The sequence below is a fragment of the Oryctolagus cuniculus genome, chromosome 3 (genome assembly GCF_964237555.1).
Source record: "Oryctolagus cuniculus chromosome 3, mOryCun1.1, whole genome shotgun sequence".
Taxonomy (NCBI): Eukaryota; Metazoa; Chordata; class Mammalia; order Lagomorpha; family Leporidae; genus Oryctolagus; species Oryctolagus cuniculus.
Genome location: NC_091434.1, coordinates 173,671,796 through 173,697,465, shown reverse-complemented (window position 1 = coordinate 173,697,465; position 25,670 = coordinate 173,671,796). Strand labels below are relative to the sequence as shown.

Below are 25,670 nucleotides of genomic sequence, written 5' to 3'. Positions count from 1 at the left end.
ATATACTAGAATCCATATTGTAACACTGTTTCTTGACATTAAATGATAAACATTGATGCCTTTCAGCTTTTAAAAAAATGTTTTGTTTATTTTCATCTGCTTGAAAGGCCAAGTGATATGGGGGCGGCGTTGGGGGGAGATTGATCTCCTGTTCACTGGTTCACTCCCCACATGTCTTCCAGGAACCCGGAACTCCATCCTGGTCTCCCTATGTGCTTGAGCCATCATCTGCTGCCTCCCAGGATGCATTAGCAGGAAGCTGAATAAGAAGCAGAGTAGCCAGGGGACCAGCATTGCGGCCCAGCAGCCACAACCTGTAACACTGGCATCCCATATTGGTGCTGGTTTGAGTCCCAACCACTCCACCTCTGATCCAGCTCTGTACTGATTCATCTGGGAAGGCAGCAGAAGATGACCCAGTACTTGAGTCACAGCCACCCTTGTGGGCGACCCAGAAGTAGCTCTAGCTTCCTGACTTTGGCCTGGTCCAGCACTGGTAGTTGCAGATACTTGAGCAGTGAACCAATGGACGGAGGAGTTCTGTCTCTGTCTCTGTCCCTCTCTCTGTGACACTGCCTTTCAAATAAATAAATAAATAAATCTTAAAAAAAAAAGTGGAGTAGCCAGGATTAGAAGCCTCACTCTGATATGGGATGTGGGCATACCAAGCAATGGCTTAACTGGTTCTTATTATCAGATGCATCTTGCTTTTTTAATACATGTTGCAGCATGGTTTAGAAAGTGTCATAACTGTGACAGTGATCTCAGAGTGGCTTCTGGGGTCACTGGAGAAATGTTTCAAGAATCAAGTAAGTGGAAGTCCTTCCTCATTATCTTGGATAAGCAGGGATAAGGGAATTCAATATCCTTGATCACATCAGAGTTTCTAGGCAAAGTGGCCTGCTGTCCCCAGCTCTTGCAGTAACCCACGAGGACCATATCAAATGATGTTTGGAAATCTCATACTAGTAACTCTCTGTAGGTAGGAAAGATGAGATTCAAGTTTGTTTCACTCATTTTTCCTGTTATCCAATTCTCATTTTTTTGTGGGATACAAGGAGAAAAGTGCAAGGGTACTTCAAAAGTTTGGGAAAAATGAAATTAAAAGGTGTTTGTGTAATGCAAAACAGTTAGAAACCCACGCATAATCTTTTCATAATACATAATTGCCATGAATTTGTTGAATACCACTTATATGTGTATAGCTCGAAATTTTTTTGTACCAAAATAATTTATTTTTAATTCCATTTTCCCTTTTCCATTAACTTTTTGAAGAACCTGTATAGAATAATTTGACTTCAACAATAAATAAATAGATAGATAGATAGATAAAAAGAATAATTTGACCTCTGCAAATAAAGATACCAGGGAGCTCTAGGTATGATTTGTTATTTTAGGGGAATATAATAGCATAGACCATTAGAACCCCTAACTGATTACTGTCTGAGTTTTAGTTTTCTTTTTTTATTTGAGAGTTGAGGGTTGAGGGTGGAGGTAGACAGAGCTTCCGTCTGCTTGTTTACTCCCCAAATGTCCAAGTGGCTTCAATCCAGGTCTCCCATGTGGGTGGCAGGAACCCAGTGACTGGAGCCACCACTGCTGTCTTCCAGGGATCTATGTTAGTGGGAAACTGGAGTCAGGAGCCAGAGCCAGGATTCTGATATGGGATACAAGCTACCTACCTTTCCTCCCTCCCTCCCTCCCTCCCCCCCCTCCCTTCCTTCCTTCCTTCCTTCCATTTTTCTTTCTCTCTCTTTTTAAATCATACAGTTCCATAGTACTCATGACATTGGGAAAAGCTTGGTTAGCATAAACCCCCAGCTTTCTAGCCAAGCACGTACGTATGTGAGGCACATACTTAACTCTCCTTAGCTCCCTGCAGCTGTCGGCAGGATTGTTGTGAACAGAGAGGATCACTTTAGAATCAATATTCTAGTTTTAAGAATGCCATAGGCACTACGTAGTCCAGGGAGTTCTTTTAGCAAGACACTGGCAGGGAAGAAGGGAAATAAGACGCATCCAGAGAAAAGTAGTATGTTGGAAAAAGAGAGACAGGAGGAGAATGATGAAGAGGAAGAAAATGTGCTGGGAGGGGGGTGCCTTGGGGGCAGTGAGAGCCAGTACTGTTGTGAACTTGGATATTTAGGTGTCGCAGTGGGAGAGAGAGCTGCCTGAGTGTAGCTTGGAGTCTCAAGAGCCACTGTGGGTGGTTTCAGTTGTCTGAGGTCAGTAGTTGTATCTCAGAAAGTCCTCCCCATCGGCAGTACCTTGGGCAGCCTCCAAGGTAAGAGGAGATGGAGGGCTGAGGCCTGACCGTGACCTCAAGCAGTCCTCTGGCTGCGCAAACCTAGATATGTGTAAGGCAGCCAGGCGCTGTGCCCAGTTCAGAGCAGCTACACTGAGGGCTCTATTGTTCTGGGGGCTCCAGGAAGGGTTGGGGGTGAAGGGTTTCCCCAAAGTTATCTCCCTTGGCTCAGTAACAGGGGCTGGCTCAACAGAAGCACCCACTGTTCAGGAAAAGCTGGAGTGAGACCTGAGAGTGCTTTCATTCAGGCTGAACCCAGATTGGCTCTCCTGCGGAGGCCCCTTCCTGGGGCCCTGATGATGCCTGATGGACACCCACCAGTGACCCAGAGGCCCTGGAAGAGGGTGCACTGCACCCTGAGGAAAGACACAGGCTGCGCTCCTACTTGCAGGGGGCCGTGGGAAGGCTCTGCTGCACTCCCATCTATTTTCCCTGTGCCTCCTCATCTCTCGGAAGATGGATTTAGTATTTTCTGGATGAAGAATGCCTGGCATCTTGCCTGCAGAACCTACCTTGCACACTCCTCCAGAAACAAATGCGCTTTCTCCATGCAGCCATTGGCAACTCTCCATGGGCTCCTAGGTTTTGCTATGTCTTAAGAGATTCTCCTTTAAAGTGCACAACAAAACAGCATGATTTATAAGTCAAACTACATAAGCCATCTTTTTTTTTTTAAAGATTTATTTATTGGGGGCCGGCGCCATTGTATAGTAGGTTAATCCTCTGCCTGCGGCACCGGCATGCTATATGGGCGCTGGTTCTAGTCCCAGTTGCTCCTCTTCCAATCCAGCTCTCTGCTGTGGCCTGGGAAAGCAGTAGAAGATGGCCCAAGTGCTTGGGCCCCTGCACCCAAATGGGAGACCAGGAAGAAACACCTGGCTCCTGGCTTCGGATCGGCACAGCTCCGGCCATTGTGGCCACTTGGGGAGTGAACCAATGGAAGAAAGACCTTGCTCTCTCTCTCCCTCTCACTGTCTGTAATTCTACTTCTCAAATAAATAAATAAATAAATCTTTTTTAAAAAGATTTATTTATTTATTTGAAAGTCAGAGTTACACATACAGAGGAGAGGCAGAGAGAGGTCTTCCATCTACTGGTTCACTCCCCAATTGGCCACAACAGCCGGAACTGTGCCAATCCAAAGCCAGGAGCCAGGAGCTTCCTCAAGGTCTCTCACGTGGGTGCAGGGGCCCAAGGATTTGGGCCACCTTCTACTGACTTCCTAGGCCATAGCAGAGAGCTGAATTGGAAGTGAAGCTGCCAGGACTCGAACCAGCACCCATATGGCACTGTGGGCGGCGGCTTTACCCACTATGCCACAGCGCAGGCCCCCATAAGCCATCTTATAAATAAGCCATCTTATAAATACAGTCTGAAAAGTCTTGCTGAGACTCTGCCATAATCTCCCCTAAAAATTTCCTTCTGTTCACCTTGGGTCATTCCTTTTCCTGATTTCTTGTATATGCTTCTGTTTCTTTATGCTAATACAAGCAAATGTGTGTCTTTGTCTCCTTCACGCCTTTTTCGTACCAAAGGAGCACTGCTGTATACATTGCTCCGCACCTGGGCTCCCGTGCTCCTCCTCAGGTTGCCAGTCTTGGAGATCTTTCCCTGTCAATTCGTAGAGTTGTCAAGCTGCTGTTCAGCTGTCCTGAGTTTCCCTGTGTGACTGTGCAGGCCCAGTCTCGCCGCTCTGTGACGGGTGACATCTGCTTCCTTGTCTCTAGCCTCCGTGGACCACCTGCACTTACCGCCAACCCCCCCCAGCAGTCACAGCAGTGACTCGGAGGGCAGCCTGAGCCCCAGCCCGCGCCTGCACCCCTTCAGCCTGCCTCAGACACACAGCCCTGCCAGGGCCGTGCCCCGGGCCCCGTCTGCCCTCTCCAGTTCTCCTCTCCTCACAGCTCCACACGTAAGTATCTGATGGACACCTCCGAGCACAGGGCCAGGGGTCTTCATCCCTCTCCAGATGTTTGGTTTTTACTCCATAGAAGAAGTTTCTGTCTAACAACTCAATAACTTGGTCCATTTTGTATTGCTGTACCAACATACTTAAGAGTGGGGAATTTGCAAAGAAAAGATGTTTCTGTTAGCTCATGGTGCTGGAGTGGGAAAATCCAAGAGCATGGAGGTGGCGCCAGCTCAGCTTCTGGTGGGGGCCCTGTGCTACTTTGTGTGTGGCAGAAAAGCACAAAGGGGAAGTGGGCATACATGGAAGGTAAAGAGTGGGATGGGAGGCTGATCCATTGTGGCAATAATCGTCCAGGCCTGTGCGACCTAACTTTCTCCCTCCAAAAAAGCATTAATCCCTCTGAGCAACCTAGCCACCTCTTAAGGACCCCATCTTCCAACACCACAGCACTGGGAATAAGCCTTAGCATGAGTTTTTGTGTTCCTCTTTCTCCAAGAGGCCATACACACACACACACACACACACACACACACACACCCCACTTTCCCATCTGTTGTAAGTGCCTGCAATGGCCTGAGACTGAGCTGGGGACTGAAGCCAGCAGCCAGAGCTCAATCCAGGTCTGTCTTGTGGGAGGCAGGAATCCAAGTAGTAGGGTCATCACCATTGGTTTGCAGAGTCTGCATTAGCAGGAAACTGGAGTTGGGAGCTGGAGCCTGGAGTTGAATCCAGGCACTCCCATGGAGGATGTGGGCAACTGCATCACTAGATCAAATGCCTCCCCAACGCACGAGTTCAGGCAGAGGGAGGACAAACCATCTTCAAACCATAGTGCCAAAAAAGGCTGAAATCAACCCCGAAGAACTACTGCAAGGTTCACCTTGCTACCACAATTTTCTTCTTTTCCACGTATACAATTTCAGTTTTTATTTAATGTTTATTTTACAGAGCTCTAACCATGAGGAGTTTTGGAGTTTTTTCCCTCCTCAAAATTATAACATAAAGATTTGCCATTTATTTAGGTAGTCCTTAAGACCTGTAATAGCAAATGCCTTTTGTATTTTAAATAAGCAATCTTTGGTGCATTAAAACATCTCTCTGAGACTAAAATCTGTGACACAGTTTAACCCTGTTTTGTATGTGGTACGGGTCTGAGCCTAAGGACTCAGGTTCAGCATCATGGTCATCATCCCTCCGTCCCACACACAGGGACACATTTTCTGAATATGGAAGGGAGTAGATATGATTAACTTTCTTTTGCTCTGATGAATGAATTGATTTTTATGAAATCTTAAAAATTCTAACCAACTTTTTTGAATTTAGAGTACTGTAACTAGCGTTTAAGTGTAAGTGAAATATTTAAATATATAAGAGCCATTTATCAATCTGCAAAATTGAGGAAATTTAGATTCATTTCATCCCAGGAAGTTCTACAATAGATATGTACCATCATTATCAATGACAAAGAAATATAGTCTTTCCAGTCTGTCTTTACCTTCTCAACTTGAACCTGACTTTTTACTCCTTGGCTTGCTAGAATAGCTTTCATCCTGTATGTCTGTATGTTCTACTGTGATCAACCCACTTTACACATTTATGAAAAGAATAACCCATGTCATACCCTTACCCAATAGCATGTGTTTTCCTAATAACTAGTGACATCAACCCCTAATACCTCTGATAGGTATTCCATGTTCAACATTCCACAGCTTTAAGAACTCTAAGCAGAATGGTGTCTTCAATTACTTTTCAAAATACTTCCTTGCACTTGGAATGCCCTCTTCTCTCTTGTGGGTGGCAGGAATCCAAGTACTAAAACCATACCCTTTCTTTCAGTGGGCCCAATTCAATCTTAATTCCTACATTAACCCTGACATTATCACACTAACTTATATAAATGTTCTCTTTCTCAGATGGCTAATGCACCTTCAGTTAATAGTCCAGTTTAGCATCTGATTATTGTCACCCTTTCCTGAGTGTCAGTTCAGCCCTGACGGCTGCTTGAGGGGTGGGGCTTGTTTTGGCGTCCTGGCATTTAGCTCGGCTCTGATAGCTGACAGAGGGGGTGCGTGACTCACCATAAGCACATCCTTCTACTAGGGGTTGAGGAGATGAACTGCAGTGCTCATCCTCATGGCTGGTGGACATCTGGGCCTACTAAAGCCAGAGATTTCTGTGGAAAGTGCCAGCAGGTGTATTCCTGGGAGCTCTGGCCACTTAGATGTGAGTGGAGTGAGAAGCCACTGGTGGTGCGTCAAGAGCATTTTCGGAAGGAGAACAACAAAACTGCCACAAAGCTAAGCTCCAAGTGAATGCTTCATCACTTCCCGGCTGGGAAATCTTGAGGGATGTGGCAAATCGATCCTACACTTTGTCTTTTAACCTGTTAGCTAGTGGGGCACTTGCTGAGAAATAACGGATGAAGGCTGTGTTTCTCGCCCAACGCGGATGAGAGCCCTGTTCTCGGTGCCGTCTGCAGGACCTAACAGATTCCTGATACCCCGTCGGGGTGGTTCTGCAGGTGCCCAGCTGCCTGCCTTTGACTGTTTTCTGCTCCTTGGTCTGCACAGAAGCTGCAGGGCTCGGGGCCCCTGGTCCTGACAGAGGAGGAGAAGAGGACCCTGATTGCTGAGGGCTACCCCATCCCCACCAAACTGCCCCTGACGAAATCAGAGGAGAAGGCCCTGAAGAAGATCCGGAGGAAAATCAAGAATAAGGTGAGTCCTCCAAACCCCGGCCCTTCTGCGAGCAGAGTTGAGCAGCAGGCCCCCCTCCCTTGCGAAGGGCCAGCCTCCACCTGTCCCATGGCGGGGACCAAGCCCTTCCCATCCCATGTGCCCAGCCCTCTTGCAGCCCCTGCCCTCCTGCAGCCCCTGCCATCCCTGCTGCGCCACTGGACTCCCAAACTGCTGGGCTCACTCCTTTGCCTGAGATAACCCATTCACCAGTGAGGAGAAGAAATTATAATTTCCATTGAATTTTAGTTTTTATCTCTGCTCCCTAAATTTCAATTTAATGATGTGCATAGTATTCTCCTCTAGTATACATAGATATTATTATTTTGTAGATAAAGATAAAAATATTGGGGAAAATTTTTTTTTCCTTGATCAGGATCTGTGACCAAAAAAATTCTGCCATTTGCTCATCTCTGCCTGCATTAGCAGTCTCCTAATCCTAGGGCTTCCAGGATAGCGTGGGCTGGGGTGAAGCCCAGCAACATGGCTGAGGCCAAGGCGGAACCGGAGGGAAGAGGTGAAGAGAGGAAAGCGTCAAGGGCTAAGTGACAGTTCTTCACCCATGGGCAGAGCCAGCAGGGAGTTCCTACACAACCCAACCCAGCCGGGTCATTTTGGGTGGACAGTAGAACCAGCTGAGGGCCAAGAGCTAAGATCGTTCATCTGAGACCATGACAGTGGTTTATGACCCACGAGTTCGTCTGGCTCTGGCCAGTGCCCCCTTCCACTAGGGCCCATTTGGTGGGCAAGCAGGTGAGAGCACCAGCCGCTTGAGACAGGCAGGACAGAAGAGGGGACGCACGGGCAAGCCAGCAGGTAAACAAGTTGCTGATAGCCTCCTGTCTCCATGAACAGTTGGCAAGTAATCCTTTCCCCACCTTCTCTCTCAGATTTCTGCCCAGGAAAGCAGGAGAAAGAAGAAGGAATACATGGACAGCTTGGAGAAAAAGTAAGCCTGCCCACAGACCTGTAGTTTCTCAGGCAGAGATGTGAGTGCGGTCCCGAGCATATGAGGCCCTTGCCTTTCTCTTCCGGGCCCCTGGAAAGCCCACCGCCCTGTCAGCTGTCTTTTGCCTGCCACCTAGTGGCTACTGGGAGAGAACAGTTGCAAGAAGTACAATGGGTAGAGTATATTCCAGCTATTTTTTTTTTTAAACAATTAATCGACTTTCTTTATTTGAAAGGCAGAGAGGTAGACAGGTGAGACTTCTTGTCCACTGCTTAGGTTACACGAGCCTTGCTAGGCCTTACCACCACCCCGTGTCCCGCCAGGGGTCCCCGCATCCTTGGAGGCTCTGTTCCCACCCAGTGCTAATGTTAACATTCTTGCACACTCCTGCATCTCCTCAGAGGACAGGTGCTGCTTCCAGTGAAAGTGGCAGTGCATGTTCACCAGTTCCCGTCGGCCATAGGCCCTTGTGCCCTAGGGAGCGCACGCAGAATGGCCTGAGTCCGGTTGCTGCCCCCTCTTTTCTGTCCTCTAAACTCATGCTATAGGCAAAAGATTTTTCTCAAAAATATTGGAAGGCACTTTTTGTTGTTCCAGAAAGCCCTGAATATCAGGAAGGCTGTTAGAAAAATATGAATTAAATACAATTTTTTAAAATCAGCATTAAGAAATAGTTCTCTAGCTGACAAACAGCATTTCTTTTTAAGATTCATTTATTTATTTATTTGAAAGGTGGAGTTACAGAGATCAGAGGCAGAGGCAGACAGAGAGAGAGATCTTCCATCTGCTGGTTCACTCCCAAAATGGCTGCAACAGGTAGAGCTGGGCCAATCCAAAGCCAGGAGCCAGGAGCTTCTTCCAGGTCTCCCACATGGGAGCAGGGGCTCAAGCATTTGGGCCATCTTCTACTGCTTTCCCAGGCCATAGCAGAGAGCTGGATCAGAAGTGGAGCAGCCAGGTCTCGAACCGGTGTCTATATGGGGTTCTGGTACTGCAGGCAGGGCTTTATGTGCCAGTCCCCAAACTAATAGCATTTTATGATGGGAATGAGGGCCCAGACTCAGAAATAATTCATCACGTGCGTCTAAGGAGAGGCACGGCCAGTGCAACCTATCTAGTTCTCATGGAAAGTTTCGCGTTTCTGTCAGCTGCCTGAAGTCCTGGTAATTTAGCACTAAGTAGTTCCATTCTGTCCCTTCACTTTCAGTGGGCAAGCAGGATCAAGATACTCCTTTGCGGGGCTGGCATTGTGGCACAGTGGGTTAAGCTGCAGCTTGCAATGTTGGTATCCCATATTGGAGCACCGGCTTGAGTCCTACCTTCTCTGCTTTCCACCCAGTTTCCCATTAATGTGCCTAGAAAGGCAGTGTCCCAAGTACTTCCATCCCATCACTCATGTGGGAGACCCAGACGGAGTTCCTGGCTCCTGGCTTCTGGCTTCTGCCTGTCCCAGATCTGGCCATTGCAGCCATTTGGGAAATGAACCAGCAGATGGAAGACCTCTCTCTCTCTCTCTCTCCTTCTCTCTGCCTCTCCCTCTCTCTCTCTCTCTCTGTTGCTTTGCCTTTTACTAAATGCATAAGCTTTTTAAAAATAGATATTCCTGTGCACGTCTCTTCACTGGCCCTTGGCAAGCGGCACGTGTGCTCCAGCACCAGGATTTCCTGTCTTGAGAGCCTGGGTGATTGCCGTTCCTCTTGTACCTTGCTCAGGCCCCAGGACTTCTCATCAGTCTTTCTGGCCAGGAGGACGTAGCATTCAGATCCCTCTGCAGTGGGAGAAGTGGGACAGGTGCTGAGAAGAGGTGGGGGACGAGAGGAAACAAGGTTGTAATACTCACAGGGCTTTTCCTTTCTTGCCTACCTTATTCATTGTATGTTACCAAGGTACTGGTTACTTGGTTCTTTCCTGTGTCTCTCCGCCCAGCTTCCCAGCTCAGCCTGGCCAGGCTCCTTCCCTGCTCTCTGGAGTGGTGGTGCCTGCTTCCCCTGACCCCACCGCCATACTCTCCTGATAGTGACTGCTTTGCTTCCTTCTCCCCTCGGTAGAGTGGAGTCCTGTTCAACTGAGAACCTGGAGCTTCGGAAGAAGGTGGAGGTCCTGGAGAACACCAACAGGTGAGTGTGGCTGGAGTGAGTGCTGGGAGAGCTGCAGATGGGAGATGGGATGGGGGCGGGGCCGGGGGAGGATGGGCAGAACCCAGGACCAGAGAGGGAAGGGAAGTGGAGGAGATCACGCTGAAAGTGTGGTTGTGCCAGGATGCCTGGTCAGCTGAATTCCACCTGCTTGCTACGTGAACACACACACACACACACACACATGCACGCGTTACTTACTTTCCTTAAAAAGAGGTTTGGTGAAGAAGCTTATCCTGACACGGACTATTATTTTACAAAAACAGAGGCTTGGAGGAGAATAGGGTCAATAAGTCTGATTCTCCTGAAAATGATACCAAACTTTAGCCGTGGACAAAGAGGCATTGACCACTGCCTGGTCACCTAATTTTGGTAATAAATGTTAATTGACTGGAGCAAGAAAGAAAATTAGTTAATGAACTCTTATCTCAAACCCACTTTGAAAAAATAATAAGGAACAGAGTTATGAATTCCCCTGGCACTTGCTGGACCAAGCCCTGTTTTAAACACTTTGCAGGTATTGGCTTGTTTGCTATATGGTATGGTACTGTTGTTACCCTTGCTACATAGAGGAGGCTACTAAGGCTCAGAGAGGTTAGAGTCCCACAGTAAATGCTGGAGCTGCACTTGAACGCAGACATCTGGCTCTGCAGCCTGAAACTGGGAAGAGTAGAATGAGATTTGACTCTGGGTTATGTGCGTGGGTAAGAAACCAGCTGTTGCGGAATTCCTTCCAGAACGTGCGTGTTTGAGGACAAACCAGGCGCATGTCTGTGCCTCAAAAGGAAAGCAAACAGTAGTCAAGGTATCCTGTCACCCTTTAGTATCATAGGTACAGCAGATCAAGCTGAGAAACATGGGCTTTTTGATAAGAAAATATTAGCTAATCATTTTAAGGCTCAGCATTCATGCCTAATAACAGTTTTGCAAAGGTTGAAGGATCGGACTAGATCTCTCAATGTGTTATTTGAGAGCAGCATTGAACTCAATTCCCATCTCCTGAATCTTCATGGTTTGTTGTTCAAGCAGCAGGCCAGCCTCCTCATAAGGTAAAGCTGCCATCAGTGGGAACTGAGGACTCAGACCCGCTGCATTCCTCTGTGTGTCCATGGGATGAGTGTTCAGTAGGCAGGCCAGCACAGCTCTCCTCAAGTGTTCTGCCCACAGGGAAGAAGTGGCACCGGCTCAGTGAGGCATGATCTGACCTTCGGGACCAAGGCGGTTGGTCTGAAATGTCACGACTCTGGAGTCACTGCTCGCCTTCGGCCATCAGTCTCCTTTGGCCACATTTGCTCCCACCAGGGGGGACTTTCTGGGGCTCTCTGGCTCTGGCTCTCCCAGCCAGTCTGTAGCTGTCTCTTTGGCATCCAGAGCACATGGGAGTTCCTGTCTGCCTGTCCTGGCATTTACTGCCATGGATGCCCAATGTTTATGAGCGGGTCATGTCCTGGCCATGAGCTGGTGTAAAGAGGAAGAAGGATCTATCAAAAATGACCTTGGAGTTTATGTCCAGGGTTGGTCTCATCCATGGACTCTGGTGTCTGGCCTCATCTTGGCCACGTGGTGGCAGCAGAGGTGCAGCAGGGCTGTGCTGCTCTGTGAGGCCTTCCTCCAACCAGGCGCCTGGCCTGGGAAAGTGTGCTCTCCCAGGCTCATTTCCTCCTGTCCTCTCTCCTCTTTTACCTCCCTCTCTTGGTTTAATCAGATGGTCAAAGAAGGTCCATGTGTTCCAACTGGCTGGCATGCCCCCTTTGTATCTTTCTCTCCATAGTTTTTCTTCCATCTTCTTGTTTTTTAGTGAAGAACTGAGTTAGACATGATAGAGAGTCTACCAGTCTTCATTCACTTAGAACATCTGTGGTGCCATTTGGCATAGCCTGTGTTCACTATAGACTGCTTCGTTTTGGTTTTGATTTTTGGGTAAGAAGTCTTCATGGGTTCTGCTGCATTCTTCCATCAAGAGGTAATAACTGGTTATCTGGTTATTGGCAATTTCTAGTCATGGCCTAAATAGATCGATACATTAGAGGTTTGGAAGTGGCTATATCAAATGCAATCATTCCTTCTTCAGTTGTTAGCCTATGTTTCTAGAGAAAGAGTTTGTCTCACTGGTGAACACACAAGTAGAGATAGCTCTGCAAATTTCTGCTGATGTCATTTCCTATGGGTATATACGCAACAGAGGGCTTGCTGGGTTATATGGTCATTCTATTTTTAATTTTTGAGGAACCCCATGGAAGGGTGCCCTTTTCTCCACACCCACACCAACACATGGTGTACCTTGGCTTTGTGATATGAGCCATCCTAACAGTTGTGAAGTGATATCACATTATGGATTTGACTTGTATTTCCCTAATGACTTGTGGTGTTGAGCACCTTTTCATATACCCACTGGCCATTAGTCATGTCTCTTGGGAAAAATGTCTTCAAGTCCTTTGCCCATTTTTTAGTTGGGCTGTTTGTTTTTGGCTATTGAGTTGTGTTAGTTCTTAGTTATTTTGGACACCAACTCCTTATCAGATACATGGTTTGTGAATATTTTTTCCAATCCATAGGCTGACTTTTTTTTTTCACTTGCAGTGAGAATTTTTTAGTTTGGTATAGTCTCATGTGTTAATTATATTTTATAAACTTCAAAGAAGATGTATGTGTAATTTTGACCCATTACAAAAATAGAAAATATAGTTTTGTAAAAATCATAATCTTTTCTTTGGTTTTTTTGTTTGTTTGTTTGTTTGTTGTTTTTTTTTTTTTTTTTTTTGGACAGGCAGAGTTAGACAGTGAGAGAGAGTTATAGACAGTGAGAGAGAGACAGAGAAAGGTCTTCCTTCCATTGGTTCACTCCCCTAATGGCCTCTATGGCTGGTGCTGTGCCAATCCAAAGCCAGGAGCCAGGTGCTTCCTCCCAGTCTCCCATGCGGGTGCAGGGACCCAAGTACTTGGGCCATCCTCCGCTGCCCTCCTGGGCCACAGCAGAGAGCTGGACTGGAGGAGGAGCAACCGGGACTAGTACCCGGTGCCCCAACCAGGACTAGAACCCGGGGTGCTGGCACCACAGGATTAGGCAAGTGAGCCACGGTGCTGGCCCATAATCTTTTCATCCAGAGTATCTTTACATTTGAGACATTTTATATATATATGTGTTTATAGTATGTATATTTCTTTGTTAAGAACTTTATTTTCAACAAAATATACTGGATATACTTTCATATCAGTAAATATACTTCTATAGGATTCATATTTGGACCTTCATTGAGAAAAATCTTCTTGATATTGGTATCTGAGCCTTCCCAAATGGGCTGCTGTTACTGAAAGTGGCACAGAGGGTTTGCTCTCTTCCTGTGACACCTGAATTCCATGTGAGCACTGATTCGAGTCCTGACTGCTCTGTTTCCCATCCAACTCCCTGTTAATGTGTCTGGGAAGGCAACAGAAGATGCTCCAAGTGCTTGGGCCCCTTCCACCGATGTTCGAGACCAGGACTGAGTTCCAGGTTTCCGGCTTCAGCCTGGCCCAGCCCTGGCCAATGCAGCCATTCGGGGAATGAACCAACAGATGGAAGACTGATCTCTCTCTCTCCTCTCTCTCTCTCCTTTTCTTTCTCTCTCTCTCCTTTTCTTTCTCTTTCTCTCTCTCTCTTTCTTTCTCTTTCTCTCTCTCTCTCTTTCTTTCTCTCTCTCTCTTTCTTTAATTCTTTCTATTTTCTTTCTTTTTCTTTCTTTCTTGCTTTCTCTCTCACAAACACATACACACACACACACACCACACTCTGCTCTTCAAACAAATAAAATAACTATTAAACAAACACACACAAAAAGAAAATGACCAGGGCTGGTGTAGGACACCTGTTAAAGCAGGGACATTTTGTTTCATTTTCAGCTTTATTGAGATATAATTGACAAATGAGATTGTTTTTAAAGTGTACAACTGATGACTTGACGTATGTGTACACTGTGAAATGGTTATCACAATCAAGTTATTATATATATACGCAACCTCATATAAATACCTTTGTTAAATTTGGGGTGAGGACACTTAAGATCTATTATCTTAGCAAATTTCAAGTGTATAAGTACAGCATTATTGATTACTGTCACCATCCTGGACTTTAGCTCACAAAAGTAACGTATCTTATAGCTGACCTTTGACCAACATCTCCCCACTTCCCCCACTCTGAATACCCTGACAACTACCCATCTCCTCTCTTATTTTGTGAGTTCAACTTTATTTAAGACATTTATTTAAAAGGCAGAGTGACAGAGAGAGAGGGTGAGACAGAGAGAGAGAACTTCTATTTGATGGTTCACTTCCCAGATGGCTGCAAGAGCCAGGGTTGAGCCAGGCTGAAGCCAGGAGCCATGAACTCCATCCAGGTCTCCTACGTGGGTGGCAGGGCCCCAAGTACTTGGGGTATCATCTGGTGGTGCCTTCTCAGGTACGTTAGCAGGAAGCTGGATTGGAAGCAGAGCAGCTGGGACTCACAAGCAGGGATTAACCCACTGTCACAATACTGGCCCATCGACTTTTAAAAATTCCATATGTAAGGGCAGGTGCCTGGCCTAGAGCATAAGATGCCACTTAACATGCCTGCATCCCAAAATAAAGTACCTGGGTTTGAGTCCTGGCTCTGTTCCCAATGATAGCTTCCTGCTAATACACACCAGGGGAGGTAGCAGGTGATTGCTCAAATAGTTGGGTCCCTGACCACCCTCATAGGAGACCTGGATTGAGTTCCTCTTCTGGTTTAAGCCTGGCCCAGTCTCAGTCACTTTGGGCATCTGGGGAGTAAACCAGCAAGTAGGAGATATCTATCTTTCATACTTTCTCTTTCTGCCTGCCAATAAGTAAAAAAAAAAAATTAAGAGAAAATAAATTCCACATATAAGTGATACTGTACTTGTCCTTGTATTTGTCTTTCTATGTCTGACTTTCACTTATAAAGCAGGGGAGGTTTGTCAGTAGCCACCCTGCGCCTTCTCTGCTCTGTCCCAGGACTGCAGGGCCTCCACAGTAGTTTCTCACGGTGGCCCTGTGTGTTTTCTGCTCCCATTTCTGCTTTTCAAAACTTCTCTCTCCTGGTAGACAACCCTTTCATGGTGCTGATGCCTAACATGGATTCATCTGTAATCTTCCTACAGATAATCTTTGTTTTTAAAGATTGATGGATTGATTGAAAGGCAGAGATTCAGAAAGAGGAGAGAGAGAGAGAGAGAGAGAAGGAGGAGAAGAAAGAACAGGAAGGGGGGGGCGGAGAGAGAGAGAGAGAGAGAGCATCCATCCAATGGTTCATTCCCCAAATAATCACAAAGGCCTAGGCTGTATCAGGCCAAAGCCAAGAGATTGTAACTCCATCTGGATCTCCCACATGAATGGCAGCTGCCCAAGCACTTGGACAATCTACCATTGCTTTCCCAGGCACATTTTCAGGGAGCTGGGTCAGTGGGGGAACAGCCAGGACTGGAACTCATATGGGACGCTGGTATCACGAGTGGTGGCTTAACCTGCTGTACCACAACACTAACCCCTCCTACAGATAACCTTATCAGAGGTATCCTAGGGTCATATTGTCTAAGACCAATGGTTTTGAATGTATTTTGGCTTGAGAGGCTGCAAGGGATAATCTCCCATTCTCCTTCCCCCTTTCTCCTCTTGTTTCCTGCAACCAAAATGGCTGTGAACAGTGGAAAGCCCCTGGCCTGAAGCCAGCCATGGCGAGTTGATGTTTGGAGAATGGGGTAAGGGAAGGCTTTGGGACTCTTTAGTCACATCACAGTGTGTGAGTGACTCAGTGTTTGAACTAAGTACAAGGCTGGGCCACGTGAACACACACCTGTGTTTGTGTTCCTATTGATGCTTCTTGTGTTGCTATCCTGGAGGCAGCTGCACAGAGGAGGAATGACTTTGATAAATGTACAGGGTCCTGGGTCACAGGAAGTGGATTGGGAGACATTGGGTGCCCTTGTTTCATATGTATGGTGTGGCAGGAAAAGCAGGTGTGTGTTTCATCTCTGAGCAAACTAAAGGAAAATGGTCCTCTTTCACCACTTCTAGGCTATGCCCAGAGAGGCTTTTCCATCCTACCACATGGGAGTCAGTGCTTGGCATTTGGAGCCATCCTGAGTCTTGTTGTTTGCGCTGGACTCAGTGACAGCCACCTAGCCTCTTACTGGTTTCCAGGCAGAAAAAAATAAAAAAAAAAAAAAAAAAAAAACCTCTTTTGTCTGAGCTCAGGAAAGTGGAGGATGAGGGGGCCAAGTTGCTTTTCTTTCTCTTGCTACCTGCTCCTCCTCCCAGGAGCCTCTCAGAGCTGAGACAAAACGTGTGAAAGCACCTTCACACTTCCTGTGCGAGTGATTCACTAATTGCACGCCATCAAGAAAGGTGCAAGAGAGGAGTGACTTGGTCTCCTAGGGGGCCCTCCTTCCTGGGCTCAGTCAGGACAGACAAGTTCAAGTTCAGGCGGTGTCCCGTGTGGTTGCAGAAGAGTGCTCTCCCTGCTTTTCTTTCTCTCTTTATAAAATCTTTCATTCACTGATTCACTTCCCAAATGCCTGTAACAGTCAGGGCTGGATGAGACCAACACCAGGAGCCTGGAACTCAATCCAAGTCTCTCATGTGGGTGTCAGGGACCCAAGAACTTGAGCCATCACCAGCTGCTTCCAGGGTGTGCATTAGCAGGAAGCTGGAATCAGAAGCAGAGCCAAGACTCAAACCCGATGTTCTGAAATGGGATGCAGGTGTCCCAAGCAGCATCTTACCCACCTTGATTCCTCTTGCAGCTGGGCTCCTCTCTCCTATAAGGACCATGGCCTTATCCTAGCACAGGGCCAGTTTTAGACCTGGGCAAGAAGACTGCTTTCAGATCCCATAATTTAGAGTACCCTGCTGTAGCTCTCCTCTAGCCATACCCCTGTCTGGGATGCACTGTTAGAAGAACCAAAGGGATGCGTCTCTCTGGAGTGCTTATTCTACCCTTTCTAGATCATCCTAGAATTCCCTGCCCAAAGGACTCTGGTCCATTTCCAAGACCTGTGTGGACTTGTACCTCTGTTCTCTGGAGGGTAAACCAGGCTACAAGTGGGCTGAAACCTGAAACCAATGGAGTGGCCAAGGACAGCTGTCTTTGTGAGGACTGTGAATGGGACAGGTGTATACGTGAGCTCCCCCCCACACATGTCAGGTGAAAGATTCAATGTAACCTTATTTATAGAAGACATGAGATTCCTGGGTCAGAGACAGAGAAATTTATAACTCACAGCACAGCAGGCAATGTGAATTCTAGCATATCTGCATTAGTTCTCCTTGCCCCCACATTCCGGATTAGGTCAAGTGGGTGTTGTGCTCTGAATGGATTTGTGTCATAGCTAAAGAGCCTTGAACTTGCAGAAGCCACTGCTTTTTTTTTTTTTTTTTTTTTTTTTTTTTTTTTTTTTTTTGACAGGCAGAGTGGACAGTGAGAGAGAGAGACAGAGAGAGAAAGATCTTCCTTTGCCGCTGGTTCACCCTCCAATGGCCGCCGCTGCAGCCGGCGCACCGCGCTGATCCTGGCAGGAGCCAGGAGCCAGGTGCTTTTCCTGGTCTCCCATGGGGTGCAGGGCCCAAGCACCTGGGCCATCCTCCACTGCACTCCCTGGCCATAGCAGAGAGCTGGCCTGGAAGAGGGGCAACCGGGACAGAATCCGGCGCCCCAACCGGGACTAGAACCCGGTGTGCCGGCGCCGCAAGGTGGAGGATTAGCCTATTGAGCCACGGCGCCGGCTCAGAAGCCACTGCTTTTATAGCATGCAGTTAATAGGCCGGCTTTTAGCCAAGGGGAGACGTTATATCATTGCTCCAGCTTACCAGTTTCTAAATTATTCTGGGAAGTGGCCTGTATAAATGAACACACAGGGTCTTTCAGTCTTGGCCTACCCAGCAGAACATATACAGCATGAAAAGACCCAAAGAGCCATCTCTCCCCAGTGCTGTGGAGCAGAGTCAGGAATAAGAGGAGAAGGAACAGGCTGTGCCCTGGGGTGGTTCTGCCTGTCCCACCACATTGTGGCCAGGAGCCCGAGGGTTCTAAGTGTTCTGAATTCAACTCTGGCCGTAGAGGGAGCTGGAAGGAGTGGGTGTTGGAGGCATGTGGTGGTCGGAGTTTGCCTGGCATGGGTAGAGTGAGCAGAACCCTTGAGGTGAGTGGTTTGTGAGCTTCATCTGTGCTCTTTCCCCAGACTCCTCAGAAGTCAGACATGCATGCATGACGTAATCTCTGCTGTGATCAGAAATGGGAGTTCCCTAGTTTTCCTCCTTGACCTTACTGCTGGCTAAAGTCTGTCTCTGAGTCCACTCTACTTGTTCTTTAAAACACATGTGTGGTTCTTGGCAGAGGTCTTTCCAGCTATGTCTGCTGGGGTTTGATTGTACTCCTGCTCTCCTAAGTGGTTTGATTAGCCCACACAGCTGTGTCCATTTGCACTAGATACGTGTGTGTTTGCTCTTTGCACATTATTATGGTCTTCTGTGAAAGTGCTCTTCTCTTTTAGATGAACAATAACTGGCCAAGCCCACCCCTGCTGTACACAGAGAAACCATTTAAGGACTGATGACTCTTCCATAGACTCGTATCTTGGTTTAATTTACTTTCCATTTCTCCATTATCTCTAACTTGAGATTGTGTGATGAATATTAGCTTTCTTTTCATGTGGAAATAGTTGCACTTCAAAGGACGGTGGGGAACTTAAGTTCCCCACAGAGATTAGAAAAGCATGTTCCTGTGATTTAATGGTAAAGGTAGACATTCCACAGCCTCAGAAAACACTCCAAACTCTGGTTTTTGTGTTCCTGGGCCAGAGGGTAATAGAGTGTTCCAGAGATGCACGTTTAATACAGCAATTACCCAGTAAGAAAAAAAAAGGCAATTCATTTATTTTCCATTTAGACCACAGCCCAATGAACAACCCTCAAAACATAAGTAAAAGATCATAAAGAAATAGATATTCATAGTTTAGGAGTTTGAGCTTACGTGGTTGTCTTTCATATATGTCACACTTCAGTATCTGTCATTGAGAGAGTGTGTGATTCTCCTTCCATGTCCTTACGAAATGTGTAGACCCTCTGCTGGTTAACAGTGTGTCTCACCGCCATGTTCTCTTCTACCCCAGGACTTTGAGCTAGAAGTTGTAGCTTTTGGACACCCCTTCTTCATCAGAACTTCTTGGACACCAGTACTTGGTGGCCGGACTGGGGTGGGCACAGGGGGATTCAGGAGGATTTTTGCCTTGGAAGCACGTGTATGCTTGTCCTTTTTTGTCATGAGGTCAGCCACTTCATGGTCACAGATTTTTTTTTTTTTTTTTTGGACATGTGTTCACTAAGTAAATGACACTGAGACTGTTTTGATTATATAATCATTTTACATTTTATGTAGTATAAATGGCATACCTTGTGAACATGTGCATATCAGATACCTAACTAATGTGGAACTTCATCAATTAGTAGTTACTTAGCACATATGATGACCTCTAATACTGTGTATTCCACCTAATTGTTTCATTTAAAAAAATACACCAATCACACAATCGAGTTGATTTCATAATCCACTAATGATTCAAGATTTGGAATTTGGAAATTATTCCTGCTGGTATACTTTCTTTTTTTAAGATTTTTTTATTTTATTATTTTTTTATTTGAGAGGTAGAGTTACAGACAGTGAGAGGGAGAGACAGAGAGAAAGGTCTTCCTTCCGTTGGTTCACTCCCCAAATGGCCACAAAGGCCGGAACTTCGCTGATCTGAAGCCAGGAACCAGGAACCAGGCGCTTCCTCCATGCGGGTGCAGGGGCCCAAGGACTTGGGCCATCCTCCACTGCTCTCCGAGGCCACAGCAGAGAGCTGGATTGAAAGTGGAGCAACCAGGACTAGAACCGGCTCCCATATGGGATGCTGGCACTGCAGGCAGAGGATTAACCTACTGTGCCACGGTGCTGGCCCCTTGCTGATACTTTCATAAGGTTGTAAAAACATCCCTTCAACTATGAAAGAGACTGATTTGCCTAGAGTGGTTCATGTGCTCACACACCATAGCCCAGCAAGTTCCATTTCTGAGTAAAGTATGAGATTTGGTGGAGAGTATGTCTACAGATAGGGCCTGAGTTGAAGTCCCCAAGACAGCAAATAATTGGGAACCCCCAGTTTATGCTTTTCCCTGGGTTCTGGTTTCTGACTTCAGTGAGAAATTAGTACCGAAATATTCAAAGCCTAACTGGCAATAACCATCAACTTCTCATTCTCTCTCATGCTCTAACTCTTGTAAATAAAGGAAACAGACGAGAAAAAAAGTTGCACCAAATACAAAGAAAGCATGTGGATGTGTTTCCCAGTTATTGTAAGACTATGTCTCTCACTCTTGGATGCTTTTGAATGTTTTACCCAGTTTCCTTGGATGTGCCTTGCCAGATACAGGGTGATGGTTTATTTTGGGCAAGGCTGGCAGCTGCCGTTGACTGTTCTTTTGCAAGGATCTGTATGAGGGTAGCCACTAAGTTTATTTTTATATCTCACCACAAGACAAAATCCACATTTTCAATCAAGTGTTGGACACTCCAATTTAGCAAGTTATGAAAAAATCTGTTGGCCCAGATAAACGTATGCTAAGAATGTTTTTTCCACTAAATTAAGACCTTATTCCCAGAAGCCCAAGAATTCATTAAGCCATAATTAGCCATGATCACTGATGATTTAAAATACAATAGTAAAGGGAGTTTTTATACTGAGCTTTGAAGGCACCATTGGGTCTGTCCTATGGTTGACTTTTTATAGCTTTAGTTTTAAAATAATTTTTCCATTTTGTCTGACAGCTTCCTTTCCTGCACCCAACCCTTCATGCAAACAGGGCAGCAGCTGTCAGCCAAGCTTTCAAACTTGCAGCTAGTGGCATCAGAGAAAATATCACATCATCTCAGACCAACTTACCACTTATGAGGTTATAGGCTTCCGGTAAAAAGGGATGGCTTCATCTGTCATCAGTGAAAGGAGACAGCAAACACTCTTGGATGATAGGTTTGCTTCAATAAACCCACAGCACCCCAGGAGGGGGATTATTTTATTTTTCTTTAAGATTTATTTACTTCAAAGGCAGAGATATAGAGAGATGGGGAGAGAGGAAGAGAGAGGGTCGGAGAGCAAGCAAATGAGAAAGAGAGGGAGAGGAAGAAGGGGAGGGGGAGGGAGAGGGAGAGATCTATCTTCCATCCGCTGGTTCACTCCTCAAATGACCACAACAGCCAAAGATAGGCCAGGCCAAAGGCAATATAGCCAGGAGCTTCTTCTGGGTCTCCCATGTGGGTGCAGGAACCCAAGGACTTGGGCCATCCTCCACTGCTTTCCCGGGCCATTAGCGGGGAGCTGGATAGAAAGTAGAGCAGCCAGGACTTGAACTGGCATCCATATAGGATGCCAGCACTGTAGGTAGAGGCTTAACCTATGCCACAGTGCTGGCCCCAGGATTCTCTTCTTTTTCTGTTGGCTGATATGGTCAGGAGAATTAATTTTGATTGGCTGCCTGAGTTCAGAACTTCAGTAGCTAGATTAAAGGTGCCCGGCAGTAGTACTGAAGTCTGAACTCAGGTTCCTCTGCCTCAGAACCTATCCTCTCGTTCTTGTGTACGGGGATTTCTACCATTTTAGCCATCTTTATGCCAACCCCTGTTTTTTCACTGACAAAGGGGTAGATCTTATATTTTCCACTTTTCTAAATATAGCCTAGGTTTCACTTCCTAACACATGAAGCAGGGAAAAGAGCATCCCTGATTCTTTTATCTATTACCTGCATTTTCTCTTTGATATAGTTTCCCTTATGTTTTTTACATGTGTCTTTGTCATTGAAATTTTGTCAGTATGTACATTGCCATTGGACTAGACAATAGCTCTTTATCTGTGTCTGGATTTTATTGTGGTTCTTCCATCTATAGTTTGGACCCTTTTAATAATAACATTTTGACCAGCGCCATGGCTCACTAGGCTAATCCTCCGCCTGTGGCGCTGGCACCCTGGGTTCTAGTCCCCGTTGCTCCTCTTCCAGTCCAGCTCTCTGCTGCGGCCCAGGAAGGCAGTGGAGGATGGCCCAAGTGCTTGGGCCCTGCACCCACATGGGAGACCAGGAGGGGGCGCCTGGCTCCTAGCTTCGGATTGGCGCAGCCATGCCGGCCGTGGTGGCCATTTGCTGGGTGAACCAACGGAGGGAAGACCTTTCTCTCTGTCTCTCTCTCACTGTCTAACTTTGCCTGTCAAAAATAAAATAAAATAACATCTTGATATCTCTTAGTTGAGCTGTTATCAATAGGATGTTAATGTCACTGTATTTAATAAGAATCTACTAATCAAAATCTACTTAACCAAAGCATTTTGTTACTAATTTTGTAAGGCTATTGATTAGGTTGCCATGTTGCACTGTCTTCGAAAATATACAAGCTATGGAGTCAGATAGGTTTTGGTTTCCATCTTGGGTCTTCTTTCTATTACCTGACTTTGAGACATTTTTACCCTCATGTGCCACATAATGACATTTTCATAAATGATGTGGGACATACACAATGTGGGACATACACAATGATGGTCCCATAAAATTTTAACCTTTAGTTATGTCATAGTCATCTGAGTTGATATAATTACACTCTGATGTCTGTACCATGAAATGTTTCTCAGAACATATCTGTGTCATTAACTGACCCATGCCTATATTTAGTATCCCAGGATGTACAGTTCCTAGAACTCAATGGGCACTCAGTTACTGGTAATTTTCTTTCCTTATGATGGAAATGTATGTATCTGTTGTATGAATGTATATGGATTTCCCAGCTTTATTAGATCATAGGAGTCTATTTAGATGTTTGGGATGGATAAGTAAATCTGATTTACTCTAGTGAAATTCTTCAGGGTTGTTGATTGACGGAGCCTTTAGATTGTTGTCATCTCTACCACAGTTCAATTTACCTTCACTGAAGTAAACAGGAGGAGTAACTGCAAACAGCACATTATTAGTCCCGGTTGATTCCCACCAAAATTTCAAAGTAAAAATGTATATTTTAAACAACATGTTTGCTCATCTCAAAGAGTTAGATGATCAACTGTTAGAAATCAGGGACTATTAAACAACCATTTTCATTTGCAATGGATTCAGCATATAATCATCTTTTAGTTTGGAAAGGATGTGTTGATGAATACCAAGTGATGATGCGCCCTACAGTTGTGAGCACGAAAGTTTCCCTGCTTTCTCCAGCCACACTTAAATGGTTCTTCTAAATCTGAAGCTCTTTGCAGCTGTCATGGCAGTCAAGTAGAAGGTGATTGTTCTACCATGAAACCACGGCATTCTGTTGGTGGACTTTAGGTATGAGGATACTTCAAAATGTTTGTGGAAAATGGAATTTAAAGGTAACTTTATTTTGGCACAAAAAATTTTGAAACCCATGCACACAAGGGGTCTTAGGAAAAGTACTGTGCTTGAATCTCAATTTTTTTTTTTTTTTTGCTCCAAAACAAACTTTGAATTCTGTTTTCCGTGAACATGTTGAAGTACCCTTGAATATCTTGCCTGCTAGAAATCTATTTTCAGGAGGGATTGTGGAGCCTCCTGGGATACACTTTATGCTGGAGAAAGAGGACAGGCCCAGTGATCTCAACCAGAAATTGGATGGGAGAAGTGATTGCAGGTATTGTGTGCAATTATTTTTGTGGGGAGCAACTGGGAGCAACTTGGACTAGACTGTTACTGGAATTAAGACTTATTCTATGCATCTGCTCTCCCACAATATGGCGCTGGGAGAGGAGGAAACAGCTTCTACACGGCTGCCTCCAGTTCAACCAATAAACTGTAGGACCTGCTCCTGATTGGAGGAGAGCAGCGTACTCGGCGTGTGGGTAGCAGAGTTGGGATTGGCGGAAGAGGACTATAAAGGAGGAGAGAGACAACATGCACCAGGAACATCTAAGGGGAACATCTGAGGGAACACCTGCGCAGCCCCCGAGAGAGCCGGCCGGCGGTGTGCCGCTCCCCCGCGGAAGTGGGGAATGTGGCAGGGGGAACCGCCCTTCCACGGAGGTGGAAGGGACGGTAGCCAACCCGGGAAGAACCAGCAGCAAACCCGGGGAGGGCCGAGCAGACGAAAGAACAGCGCAGGGTCCTGTGTCATTCCTCCACGAAGAGGGGGAGCGACATAATGGTGCCGTGACTCGGATAGGAAACTTAGGAGGGAAGAAACGGGAAGAAGTGGAAAATACCGGAGAGAGAGACTAGCAAACAGCCTAGGGAAAAGCCAGACGAAAAAGGTGCCGGAAGAAGCTATTGAAAGCCTAGGCATAGACTCAGATACGGACTACGGGGGGAAGCTGGGAGAAATCTCTAAGGTCGAAAGCGAAAGTGAAAGCTAGAACAAACAGACTCGGATACGGACTGTGGGGAGAAGCCAGGAGAAATGAGGGAGGAATATTGTTGGAAGAAAACTTAGGGAAACATACCGGGTAGAGAAAAATGTTAGGGAAATTGAAGCCGCGGGGGGCAGGCCGAGGCGGAGACGTAAGCCAGTTTGGAATTCTTTAAGTCAGCCTGGGGGGCAAAAGGCGAAAATCTGGAACCAGAGGCAGAGACGTGGGCCGCCAGGTTGGAATCCGTCAGATTAGCCCGGGGAGCAAAGGACGGGAAGCCAGACCGAAAGGCGCAGACGCGTGAGCTAGGTTGAATTCGCCAGGTTAGCCCAGGGAACTTAGATTGAATACTAGTGGCGGAAACGTGAGCTGGGGCTGTGTGACTCGCGGAAGCCGCCGTGTGCAGAGAGAGCACGGGGTGTGAATAGATAGGGAACGCGGGGCTGGCGCGAGGCCGTGGTGCGGACGCGAAGGGCGTGGAGACCGCAGAGCGCGCGAAGCCAAGCCGCGCAAAGCCGGGAAGCCGCGCAGATGGGAGAAGCGCAGGCTGAAGCGGCTCAGAGCTGAGAAGCCGCCGAGAAGCAGCCTCAGGGCGGGCACCGGGAAGCCGCAGGGATAAGAGAAACAGAAATTTAGAAGTAAAATGAGAGAAATAGGAATGCTGGTAGATAGAAGTAAAATAGGAGAGATAGGAATGCCCGGAGATAGAGAAATGGAGAGAGGTGAGGCCTCCCCTCAACATGGCAATGAGAGAGCTCGGATTCGGTCTGCCTGATTAGGGAGGTGGTGAGCACCTGCGGGCGGCTAGCAGCTTATGCGCCGCAGGTCACCGAAGACATACACGAATTAACACCAATAAGTCTCCCCACAATACGGCAATGAGAAGGCTTGGATTCGGTTTGCCTAATAGGGCTTGTAAGCACCTGCAGACAGTTCTAGCAGGGCAGAGCATGCGCTGCAGGGCACCGAACACAGGCACGCATCAGCGCCTAAAAACCTCCTCACAACATGGCAAAGAGAGGACCCGGATTCGGTTTGCCTGATTGATAGGACTTGTAAGCACCTGTGGGCAACTCTAGCAAGCAGAGCAGAGTGTGTGCCGTGGGGCACCGAAGACAGGCGCGTATCAACGTCAAAAATAAAAAGAAAGGGGGATCTGTGGGGAGCAACTGGGAGCAACTTGGACTAGACTGTTACTGGAATTAAGACTTATTCTATGCATCTGCTCTCCC

The 25,670-nt window shown here is 46.7% G+C and overlaps 1 protein-coding gene across 2 annotated transcripts in view; it reads left to right on the top strand.

Moving 5' to 3' along the window:
* The window catches only part of CREB3L2 (cAMP responsive element binding protein 3 like 2), a 135,543-nt gene that overhangs the window by 98,471 nt on the left and 11,402 nt on the right, over positions 1 to 25,670 (top strand). For both annotated transcript variants that reach the window (XM_002711936.5, XM_008258046.4), the window contains 4 exons: positions 4,033 to 4,217; positions 6,788 to 6,934; positions 7,843 to 7,901; positions 9,950 to 10,018. In XM_002711936.5, coding sequence (XP_002711982.1) covers positions 4,033 to 4,217; positions 6,788 to 6,934; positions 7,843 to 7,901; positions 9,950 to 10,018 — 460 coding nt within the window. The remainder of the gene's footprint in view (positions 1 to 4,032; positions 4,218 to 6,787; positions 6,935 to 7,842; positions 7,902 to 9,949; positions 10,019 to 25,670) is intronic.